This window comes from Arvicola amphibius, chromosome 18 (genome assembly GCF_903992535.2).
Source record: "Arvicola amphibius chromosome 18, mArvAmp1.2, whole genome shotgun sequence".
Lineage (NCBI taxonomy): Eukaryota > Metazoa > Chordata > Mammalia > Rodentia > Cricetidae > Arvicola > Arvicola amphibius.
In genome coordinates, this window is record NC_052064.1 from 32,799,891 (window position 1) to 32,812,438 (window position 12,548).

General features: G+C 45.4%; 1 protein-coding gene across 1 annotated transcript in view; it reads left to right on the forward strand.

The window, feature by feature from the left end:
* The first annotated feature begins 1,856 nt into the window (after window positions 1-1,856).
* The window catches only part of Bmpr2 (bone morphogenetic protein receptor type 2), a 101,756-nt gene continuing 91,064 nt past the window's right edge, over window positions 1,857-12,548 (forward strand). The window contains exon 1 of the mRNA XM_038315540.1: window positions 1,857-2,331. Coding sequence (XP_038171468.1) covers window positions 2,256-2,331 — 76 coding nt within the window. The 5' untranslated portion in view covers window positions 1,857-2,255. The remainder of the gene's footprint in view (window positions 2,332-12,548) is intronic.

Sequence of the window (12,548 nt, forward strand, 5' to 3'; positions counted from 1 at the left end):
TGTATCCTGGAACAGCCTTTAGCCACAATGAAAGACCGGCAAAACCAGCCTTCAGAACAGCCTTTCTGCCTACCACGAGAAGGGAGGGCTAGACTTCATCTCTTAAGATCGCCCTCCCACGCAATTTTCCACCTCGCAGTTAAAGAATTAAACCCAGACTTCCGATCATGGCGCCAAGCACGTCACCTTCTCCCCTCTCCCCTAGCAAAATCCCACCCAAGTCGGCTGACCCCCGCAGGGGATAGTCATAGTCCCCCCCCCCCTCCCCTGGTTGCCTCAATACAACCAAACTGTGATTAAAAAAGAAATAAAGAAAATGCTTAAAGCGGTCCTGGGAAACTGCGGTGCGGGCGAGACCTTGTGCACGGGTTGAGTGAGGAGACAGGCTCCCACTCCACACCTGGAGGCAGAAGTCTGCGCCGGCCGCAGCTCTCCCGCAAAGCCCCTCCAGCCTTTGTGCACACCATCCTCCCCGGGAGAGGGGCGCGGGGGCGCGGGAGCCAGACGGGCGTTTCCGCTCGCCCTCTCGCGAGCCTGGTCACCTACGAAGGCCGCGGGGACGGCTGCTGGAGGAAAAGGCCGACCCGGGTGGCCCACCGCGGAGGCCGAGGCTTTTGTTTGCACCTCGAGGGGAGGGGAAGGCGACGCGGCCCGGGTCCCGGCTCCCGCTGCAAACAACAGCGGCGGGACGTCCTCCAGGCTTTCCGCCCAGACCCCAGGGTAGCATGGCCTCTCTGTCACACACACGCTCGCACAGATCGCCACGCCACGCCATCCACGTGCGGAAGGGACGCGGGTGTGGAGGAGGAGGAGGGGGGAACCGCGGCTGCCCGCCCCACGCCGGCCCCACCCTGCCCCGGGTCCGCCCGGGCGACCAGACGCCGCGCCAGGGCCAGCCTGGGAGCGAGGGGCGGGGCCGGGCGGGGCCGCGGGCGCGCAGGCGCAGTGCGTCTCCCCGCCGCCGCCGCCGCCGTCGCCGCCGCCCGCGCTGCACCACAGGCCCGAGACAGACAGGGGTCGGGGAGAGCGAGGAGGAGGAGGAGGCGGCGGCGGAGGCGGGGCGACTCCGGTGACCGGGAGCGCCTCAGACTGGCAGCTGCGGCGACTCCCCCCTTTGTGTCTGGTCTGCTCGGAGCCGCCGGAGCCGCTTCCCGGAGGGGCGCGGGGTGTTTCGCAAGCCCCCGCCGCCCACCCCTTCCTCGGCCACCTACGTCCGTCTTCCCGCCGCCCCCCGCCCTCGGCCCGCGACGCCCAGAGCTGCGGAGAGCGAGGCGGCGGTGGCGGCGGCGGCGGCGGCTGCTTCCTCGGGCTGTGCTGTGATTCGCTCCTCGGAGCCGTCGACGGGAGGAGACCGGGCTTCTTCCACGGTGCTGGGATTTCCTGCAGGCCGGAGCCGAGCGGCGGGAAGAGCCGACAGCGAGGCCGCGGGCCGAGCGCCCTCGGAAGGCCAGCCGGGGCCGCCCCGCACCTCCCCGCGTGCGGCGCTCCGGGGCTCGCCGGGGCCGCGACCCTCGCTCCCCTCCCCCGCGCCCCGGGGCCCGGCCCGGCCTGCTGCCTGACGGCCTGCGCGACCCTCGTGCGATTGCTCCGAGGAAGCCGTGGACTCGCCCATGGAGGCCGGCACCTTTTCCGACCCAGTCGGCGGAGAGGATTTATTGATGTCGGAATCCGAGTGAAGCCAGCAACGAGGCGAAACTTTCAAAGGAGACCCTTCCGTCTGCACTCCGAGTCCGGAGCGATGCGACTCGGGCGGCCGGGCGCCGCCGCCCGCCCCGCTGCGCCCTTCCCGGCGGTCGGGAACTTGTTCTGATCCTCAGAGCCCCCCGCGAGTCCCCGCCCTCCATCCCCCACCCCCACTCCCGGCACTCTGGATATGTTTTCTCCCAGATCTGGATATTTTTTTGATATCGTAAAGCTACGAGGGAAATAATTGCAGGCGTTTCTTCAGGGCTCCCTGCTTCTCTCCTCCCTCTCCCCCCCACGGACATGCCTTCAGTTTGGGGAGCCGAGGCACCCTGTCCTAGGCGAATGAAGCCCCCCAGCCACGAGGGAGCGAAATGAAGGAAAATTCTGCAGTGGAATGAGAGCTCTCCAGCTAGGTCCTCGCATCTGCCATTTGTCCTTTCAAACTGCATTGTAATCCGGGCAGGATAAATCAGACGGAGAGACGAACAGCCTCCTGGCCAGCTTTCTCCGCCCGAATTTACTTTCCAGATTTCTTTTCTTTGCCTTCCTGCTTCTTGGCTGGCCCAGGGATGACTTCCTCGCTGCAGCGACCCTGTCGGGTGCCCTGGCTGCTATGGACCGCCCTGCTGGTCAGCACTACGGCTGGTGAGTAGCCCTGGGTGGCGCGTCCGGGCTCTTACCCCAGCGGGTGGCGAGGGAGGGAGCCAGCAGAGGCCGAGGCCTGTGCTCGCCCTTCTCAACGTGTGCGCTCGGATCCCGGTGGAGGAACCTGCCAGGGAAATCACCTGCACTGTTTTCGTGTAATTTCCCGTCCCCACTCCCGTATTCCCTGACCCCTCCCCCACGGGGGGGGGTAGAAAGACATATTGGGTGTGGTATCTTGACATTTTTAGCTGTGAGGTAATGCAAGGATTAAAAATAATATTTTAATCGCTAGTGAATTGTGTCTATTAGATTTTGGAGATAGAACTGGTAGTTTGTTTTTTTTTTAGTGTAAAGAAGCAGATTTGGTTTACAATAGAAAGAACTAAATACTCACTTGATTGAACCTTATTTTTACATTTGGATCACTCTTTGGGAATCCACGTTACTTTTCGTTATTTAAAAATGTTACCTGATGAATAGAATAATGTCGAGGAAGGCAGAGTGTGAGAATCTTGATACGTTGTATAATACTGTTTGTTGCTGCCATCGTTAATGTTGTTTTGCTCCCAAGAATCTTAGCTGTTCTCTGTCTTCTCAGCCTGGACATTTGTACTTTGTATGCTTTTGGAGTTACTGCTGGGCACACAAGTGTTTTGATAACTTTGCTATTAGTCATCTGGCGTCCTTGGCTTTCCTGTCATTGAGACAACTTTGACCCCGCATCAGACTTCTAGGAGATTTGACTCCTGAAAGTTCTTTGACATTTACTAACGTGTGAAAGGAAACGGTCCTCCCCTTTCCCTTGCCCATTTCCTTTTTAATTCTCAGTCGCCTTGAAAAGAAAGAAAAAAAAAAAAAACAATACATTTTCTCACTGCAGTTATTTTCAAGCAACAATTTTCGTGGTTTGCGTTTAGAAAATTTCAGGAATGAATTCTTAGTCACATGAAGTATGCATTTTAAAGCGAGTAGACAAAGTAATGGTTTTCCAATTTTTTAAAAGTAATTTTCACATTCAGTAAAATTTTCATTGCTGTATTAGACACACAGATTACTTGTTTAATTTACATTTTAAATGTTTGACGTTTCCTTTTATGAATTTGATATATTGTCTATTGTTGATTAACATTTAGTATTTTATATTTTTGGTTGTGAGCTTAACCTTTAACGACTGAGTCATCTCGGCAGCCCATTATATTGAGTATTTTAATAATAAATATATATAGTGTTAAAATCATTGGAAGATCTGATTTGATTACATTTTGAAACTTGATGTTTTAATATTTTTGATTATTTCATTTCTTTCTGAAGCAAAACAAACCTTTTTCTCTAAATTTCTTTGTTAGCTGTCTAGATTCTCTAGCCACAAGTCATGTGGCTCCTGTAAAATATGAAAAGATCAGAGATGGCCTAGACACGTAAGCAGCCATTCTGCAGGCAGAAATACAAGAGCGTTTCTGTTTAAATCCTTTTGATCATTTTAGAATGCAGATTCTCATTTATAGCGTTGCCCTCATCATTTTGTGACCAGAACTGATAAAAGTCAGAGAAAAATTAACACTGATTTCAAAACAGTTTCTATTTGGTAAATGATTTTCGTCTTTTAAAAGGGTCTTATATGTAAAGGGTCCTTGTATTAACGTGGTTTATATAGTCCCAGATGATGGCATTTCTGAAGCTGGATCCTAGAGCTGTCATAACTGGTGTTTACTGCTATGCACCAGCATTTATTAAAAGAGCTTTACATATATTTTCTCCCCTGATCCTCCTGACAGTTCTGTAGCCAAGGTTTTTATTTCCCTTTTACGGAGAGCAAAAAAATGAAGTGCAGAATTTTAAGTAACTCGTCACAGTAAACTGAGGAGCCGGGATTATAGCCTGCATCCTTCCACACCTTCTTGGTGCCCTACAGCAGGAGCAGCGGAGCCAGCAACAGCTTCCTCTCACTGTAACTGGAGCGTGAGATTTGAAAGGAAGCTTGGGCATTTATAAAGTAATGGTACGGGTACTGGTCATGCACTGCCATGGTTCTGAACGTGTTAAAAACTTGGTCTCACTCTGTGAGTTCGAGGTCAGCTTGGTCTGCCTAGTGAGTTCTAGTCAGGGCTCCATAGAGAAACCCTATTACAGAAACAACAAAAACCAAAACCAACTAACCAAACAGAAAACAACTTTGCCTGATGGTGAACCGGTCAGTAGTGCAAGTGCAGCTTCATTAAGTAGCAAGTGACAGGGGAAGCCGTGCGGCTGGTAGGTGCAGTTAGTGCAGTCGGATGGGAGAAAATAGTGCACAGGGGCTGAATATCTAGAAACTCATTAATTATATCTTTTATAACACACATAGGGACTTACTACATACTAAACTGTTCCCTTTACAGTTACAGCTTCTAGGTTTTGTGACGAGGTCTCATGGTAGAGCGCAGGCTGACATAAAACTTAGTCTTTCAAGCTCAGAGACTGTAGACAGCTACCATGTTTGGCCCTGAAACCTAGGTCTCAGTGATTTAGTCTTCAGTCATTTCCTGAAGCAGTGAAGATGACTGGGTGTGACAGACTTTATCTACTTGAGACAAGGTCTTCTGAAGCGCGACTGGCTTCGAACTGTAGAGCTGGCACTGGGCTTGAATTTACCTCCTTCTGCCCCTCCTAAGTGCTGAAATACAAGGTAGACTTGTTTTAAAACATTTCTTGTTTTGGTCTTGGAGGTGGATATGGTAAGAATACATATAATTTATGGATGTCTTCTGTGGAATTAGAAATAAGCTATTTTATGTGTATGGTTTTTTTGCTCGCACGTGTGTGTGTGTGTGTGCCTGGTGCCTGCAGAGGCTAGAAAAGGGAGTTGTAGATGCCCTGGAACTGGAGTTAGAGAGGTTGTGAGTCACCTACCATGTAGGTGCTGGAAATCAAACTTGGTCATCTGGAAGAGCAGCCAGTACTTTTAACTGCTGAGCCATCTCTCCAGCCCTGACAAAAAGGATCTTACTCATTCTTAAAGTAAGGAGGTATTTTATTAGTATTATGAAATAATTTTATTTTGAATTTGCTTGATACCATTATAGTATAAAATATATTAAAATGAATATGAATTTAATCTTTATAAAAATGAGTGCTGTGTATTCTGAAAAGAAATTCATTAGGTAATAATTTGGCCTTTGATATAAATAAGAAAAGTGATCAGAGCAGAAAATGACCCACCATGTATTTTCAAAATCTCAGTTATTCCACATTTTAATTATCACTTGTTTATGTATGGATTTAATGACTTCTAGAAAGTATGAATTTTTTTTAGGACTTGAATAGAAAAATTTTAGAATGTGTTGCCTTAACCAAACATGTATATGTTCTCGCTTTTTTTTTTTTTGTTAATATAGTGCTTGACAAAAAGAGTTTAATCTTTTACAGTTTTTGTTCAAATATGCATGACTGGAGTGGCCAGAAGGGTAGGTAGAGGAGTGTTAGGATAGGTAGAGGAGTATTAGGATAGGTAGAGGAGTATTAGGATAGGTAGAGGAGTGTTAGGATAGACAGGATCCAGGAGGATAGGTAGAGGAGTATTAGGATAGGTAGAGGAGTATTAGGATAGGTAGAGGAGTATTAGGATAAGTAGAGGAGTGTTAGGATAGACAGGATCCAGGAGGATAGGTAGAGGAGTATTAGGATAGGTAGAGGAGTGTTAGGATAGGTAGAGAGGAGTATTAGGATAGGTAGAGGAGTGTTAGGATAGACAGGATCCAGGAGGATAGGTAGAGGAGTATTAGGATAGGTAGAGGAGTATTAGGATAGGTAGAGGAGTATTAGGATAAGTAGAGGAGTGTTAGGATAGACAGGATCCAGGAGGATAGGTAGAGGAGTATTAGGATAGGTAGAGGAGTATTAGGATAGGTAGAGGAGTATTAGGATAAGTAGAGGAGTGTTAGGATAGACAGGATCCAGGAGGATAGGTAGAGGAGTATTAGGATAGGTAGAGGAGTATTAGGATAAGTAGAGGAGTGTTAGGATAGACAGGATCCAGGAGGATAGGTAGAGGAGTATTAGGATAGGTAGAGGAGTATTAGGATAGGTAGAGGAGTGTTAGGATAGACAGGATCCAGGAGGATAGGTAGAGGAGTATTAGGATAGGTAGAGGAGTATTAGGATAGGTAGAGGAGTATTAGGATAGGTAGAGGAGTGTTAGGATAGACAGCACCCAGAAGGGAGAACTGAAGTACCCGCTGGCAGACATCTATCATGCATACTGTTTACAGTTATTTTGTAAATCTTAATGGGGTGATACAAAAAAAAGACCCCTGCCCGTGCTCAGCCATCTCATGCCATGTATGTCATGATGAGATACAGGTTAGAATGCATGCTATTTGAAGCAAGGGTGGCACTTGGTGGACTGTTAGAATTTTGAAATTTCTTCTGCTACCTCTCTTTTTTTAAAAATTTTCTCTGGGTATCTTTTTGCTCTTCTCAATTCTCTTTTAAAATACCCCTCCCCCGTGAAGCCCTCTGTAAAAGGAGCAGTGAAAACAACTCTTCCTGGCTTCCTAGCCTACGCTTCTTCCTTTCTGCTGCTTTCCAGTGCAGATGCCACCAGGACTTCATTTCTTTAGCTTTTATTTATCTCAGCCTTTCTAGTGCCGGGAACACCGAGTGAGCCGCCACAGCCAGCCAGCAGTTTTCTCATGGCCAACTCTGGTCAGCTTCCAGCTTTTTGACTTTTACGGAACTCTGTTCTGCTGCTGCTCCTCTCCCTGCTGATTTCCCTCTTTGCGATTCCTCTCCTAGGCTTTAATTATCTCTGAGGTAAATGATGCCTAAGTGAAGTGTGCAACTGGAACTGGAAGCCCTGAGTTCCTCTTCCTATTACTACTGCTGTTTACTTTGGGCAGATTCCCCGTGTTGGCATTTGGGAACTGTGGGCATGGTCTAGATGACACTATACTTATGTAGTGTTTTTGCATATTGAATGAGAAAAAACAGTGGCCTACATAATTCTTAGTAGGCATATACGCACTTTGAATGATATGTTTGCCTATTTATTATGTGTATTTTTTTCTTACATTGATATGGTCAAATTTTATAAGTCCTTGTGCATGCTGGGCAAAACTGTATCCCACTGAGAAACACCACAGCCCCAAATATTTCAAATTTACCTTAGATTGGAGAAATTTTGAGGCATTCTAAAATTGTAACAAATTACATTGAGAAAAACATAATTTAAAAATGTTTTACAGCCAGGAAGGTGTTGGTGCGTGCTCTTAATCCCAGCACTTGGGAGGCTGAGGCAGAGGCAGGCAGATCTCTGTGAGTTTGAAGCCAGCCTGGTCTACAGAGTGAGTTCCAGGACAGGATCCAAAGCTACACAGAGAAATTCTGTCTCAAAAAAAAAAAAAACCCATAAAAAGATAAAAAAGTTTTATATTGAGTGCATATGTTGAAGTAGCCCCACGAAAGTGTAAAGAAGGGCTCTGTAGGGCTATGCTTTAATGAAAATGGAAGGTTGGTGCATATCAGATGTGTAAGGAGTGCTCTAAAAATATAAGTTTGGAAAGGACTGTAAAATGTACTTTAAATAATTAGAAGTTTAATAAAGATTAATTCATCTGGGTTGGACATAGATACCTTTAATCTCAGCACTGGGGAGGCAGAGGCAGGTAGAGTTCCAGGCCAGCCTGAAGCTGGAGCTGTGTAGAGAGACCTGGTTTCATCTGCTATCTTGTCTGTCATTTTAATGCCAAGCCTTTAAACTGAAAGTAAATAATGCTAAGGTTAGTTTCACCTCAGTCTTTTAAATATGGTATATTTTAAATCAATGAGATCTAGTTAATTTTTTAAGCTGTTTCTTTTTTTTTTTTCTTTTGTTTTTGAAACAAAGTGTCACATTGCAGCCCAGTCTGACCTAGAACTAGCAATTTTCCTGCCTCGGCCTTCCAAGTGCTGGTATTATGCGCCTGAGCCAACATACATACATACATGGTTTGATATTTAAATTTAGGTTAATGTGGTTTTGTTGTTTGCTTTTTTGTCTGAGCAGTGTTGAGTGAGCTGAGGACATTCTGTGCATGCCAGGCAAGCACTCATCACTGAGCAATTCTCCAGGCCTTCAAATAGTTTAGTGTGGCTTCACTGATTTTTTTATTCATATACCATATAATTCAGCCACTTAAAATATATAATTTAGTGGGTTTTGTTATAATATTCATAATATGTAAGATTTGCCATTTTAAACCTTTTTTCCCCCTTCCCTGAGACAGGGTTTCTCAGTGTAGCCCTGGAACTCACTCTGTAGACCAGGCTAGCCTCAAACTCAGAGATGCCCCTGCCTCTGCCTCCTGAATGCTGGGATTAAAAGCGTGTGCCACTATTACCCAGCTCATTTTAAGCATTATTAAATGTACATATTTACACTGTAAATTGGGTGTAGTAGTACATGCCTTTAATGCCAGCAGGCAGGTAGGCAGGTGAATTTATGAGTTTACATGTCCTAGGACAGTCGGAGCTACACAGAGAAGCTCAGTCTCCAACAGCCAAACAACAACAACAACAACACCCACATACAGGATAGAACATTCTTTGAGTAGTACATCCAATGGGCACAGAAGGAATCGCATTAAAGTATAGGGTGTTGCCAAGGAATTATGAATCTTTAACAGTGAAAAGTAATGTCTGGCAAGATGAGAGGTAAACATGTGATTGGTTAGCACTGCTCTTGAAAGGTACAATTTAGCATCCTGTTTTGTTTAGCACTATAACAAGCAGGAGTAATTATACGTCTATATTATGAAATGTGAAGTATGTAAAGGAGTCGGTCATCGGTGGGTTAACTGAGGGAGTTTTTTCATTCCGTGCAGCTATCAGAATGAGGAGGGTCTTTGTGGATTACTGTATCCTTTCTGGAGTGTTACTTGGTGTTGTTACTTCTTTCACAGTAGAGAGTAGCAGTGAGTTCTGCTGATGAGGAGTTCAGAGGATAACTTGTGGCCATTGGTCCTCTACCATGTGGGGCTTTGGGACTGAACTCAGATGATTGTGCGTGGAGGCGAGCACCTTCACCCACAGCGCCATCTCTGACTCTTACAGTTCCTCATTGAGTTTTAGTTAGCGCTCAGTACTTTTGTTGCTGTTGAATTTTGGAGTTGTTAAAGGCTATAATACTCACTAGTATTTGATTAAGCCTAGAAGTGTTACCTTTCTTTCTGTCCATGGGTTACAGGAGTCACACTCAGGCCTACAGGCTTGCTCAGCAAGCATTTCCCCAATCTTTTATGTGTCTTTTCTTAATTTTTAGCAACTGTGTGTTCAAACCACATGCTTACACATGTGGCAAGCGCCACCACCGCCTCACAATCTCTACACTACTTTTAAAATTTGCTGTAAAACAAAAACTACTTAAAAATAAAAATTTGTGAAAAACTACACATACTCATTTCGGAAATATTAGAAAATACCAGAAAGATAAAGAATAGTAGGAAAAAATATCACAGTCTTTACCTAGATATGAGACTGTTTTATTTTTATTTATTTTTTTGAGGCAGGGTTTCTCTGTAGCTTTGGAGCAGCTCTTGTAGACCAGGTTGGCCTCGAGCTCACAGATATCTGCTTGCCTCTGCCTCCCGAGTGTTGGGATTAAAGGCGTGAGCCACCTCTACCTGGCTAGACATGAGACTTTTGAATATCGTATTCTTCCCCCACTCCAGAACTGAACATGGAACCCAGGACCTCACTCAAGGGTAGGTACTACCCCAAACTCCTTTTTGCATATCTTCATTTTGATTTAAATGTTTTCCATGCAACTATTTAAAGTTATACTGTGCATGGCATATCGATGTATGCGCATGTGTAACTTCCAAACCTAGTTTTTATAATGAATCTGTAACCTGAATTATAATTAATTTATTTAAGGCCAGGTTTCACTGTGTAGCCCATGCTGCCCAGAACTCTTCCTTCAGCCTCCTGCATTATGGGATTTTGGTGTGTGTGTCACTTAGTTGGCGTCTAGAAGCTAAAACTCACTTATTTTTCGATATTGGAGACAAAGTCCATGTGTCCTTGATGTGTGTGCCCTCCCCTCAGGTCTGCAGCCCCAGCCTTGGACTGAGGGGTGCTTTCTAGTTTGTCTTGTAAACATGTCATTCAGCAAACTGACAATTCTATCTTTTCCAGTTGTTTAATCTGCAAATAGGCAATGTCTTCTCTCTCTCTCTCTCTTTCTCTCTCTCTCTAGGCAATGTCTTCTCTCTCTCTCTCTCTCTCTCTCTCTCTCTCTCTCTCTCTCTCTCTCTAGGCAATGTCTTCTCTCTCTCTCTCTCTCTCTCTCTCTCTCTCTCTCCCCCTCTCCCTCTCCCCTCCCTCGCTCGCTATCTTCCCTTTTTTTATCATTTCATTCGATCTGATGTCAAAACCTCTTGGTTGCCTTCATGATGTGTGGATTCTCATTGCTTTCTACCAGTCCCACCACCACCGTCTTATCCTGTGTAAAGTTTGACCAGTCTTTCCTGTTTCCGTCTACACTTACTATACTATTTTAACATAGCAGCCTTGGCGACCCTTCTCATGTTCCCCCTTGGTGGTTCTGGGGTTGCCTGTGCAAGGCTAGTGCTGTTCCGCGGACGTATCTTCAGTCCCATTTACTTTTTATTTTGAGACAGAGTCTCAGAAAGTTGCCTAAGCTTGCATTGAATTCAAGAGGTAGCACAAGCTGATCTTAAAACTTGCGATCCTCCTGCCTCAGCCTCCCCAGTAGTTAGGATTATAGACCTGCATCACCAGGCCCCGTTTAAATCATGACATTTCTTTAATTTCTCCAGTACCCCTCCATGTCACTTGAAATAATATTTACAAGTCATTTCAAATACATGTAATAAACATGGTATGATGGTAAAGCCTGTAATTCCAGCCCTTGGAAAGGGGAGGGAAGAGGCTCAGAACCCCAAGATCCTGGGACACTTATACTCTACAAAACACCCTGAGGTGATCTAGCCCTACCGTTGATGACTTCATGAACCAATTTCTCTCTCGCTCAAGTTTAATCCTGCTTTTAACTTTACAGAGAAAAGTTCAGAAGGTTAGATATTTTAGAAAAGGTTCTTGAGTTGCCTTATACTATATCTTTGACAGTGGCTACAATTAATGAGTAAATCTGTGTGCTGAAGGAGTAAGGGAGGAATCACAGTTTTTTTTTTTTTTTTTGTTTGTTTGTTTTTTGAAACAAGGTTCCTCTGTGTAGCCTTGGCTGTCCTGGAACTTGCTCTGTAGACCAGGCTGACTTTGATCAAACTTTTTTTTTTAAGATTTTTTTTTGTGTTTTATATGTATGAACATCTTGTTGGCATGTATGTATGTGTACCACATGTATGCCTGGTGCCCTTGGAGACCAAAAGAAGGTGTTGGATCCCATGGAGTCACCTGCTGGGTGCTGGGAACTGAGCTAAGGTCCTGCAAGAGCAGCAAGTGCTCTTAGCCATCTCTCCAGCCCCAGCATTTCTTGAACATTTAGTATATTTAAGTTCTTTTTATATTTATATCTGTTATCTCACTGTCTCTTAAACAGGCTGAGCAATATTATTTTTCTGTTTTTTTTTTTTTTTCCTGTGTGTGTCTGGCTTAGCTTTGAACCCAGGGTCTAAAGCATCTGGCTAAGAGCTTCACATTGGAGCTCTCTATACACTATTATTATTATTGTTCTTTCTGTAGACAAGTACACTGACTGAGTGGGAGACTTGAGATTAAGATCAGGACTTTATTGCTCCAAAGCAAGACATTCATATAACATACAGTGTTACCCTGAATGTATAAAATGACTTAGAAACTGTGTGATGGCCTATAATCTTAGCAGTTGGGAATTCAAGGCCACTGTGGGAAACATAGTGAAATGGAGTCTCAAAAAGTACCGTCCATTCCCAACCAAGTAAACAAAAAACTTGAATGTGCTGTCATTGTAGCTCCCTTAGTGTGCAGGAAAACTTGGGGCCTAGTCCCTAACACTGTGCAAACTGTGGTGGGGCAGGAGTTTGGGGAGGGACATCAAGAGGGCCAGAATTTCAGTGTCATCCCAGGCTGCATAGTAAATTCAGGGCCAGTCTGGACTATGTAAGAACATACATTTAAGCTGGACAGTGCCTTTAATCCCAGCCCTGCGAGGCAGTGGTTTACAGAGGGAGTTCCAGGACAGCCAGGGCTACACAGAGAAACTGTCTTGAAAAGCCAAAACGAAACCAAACCACCCCCCA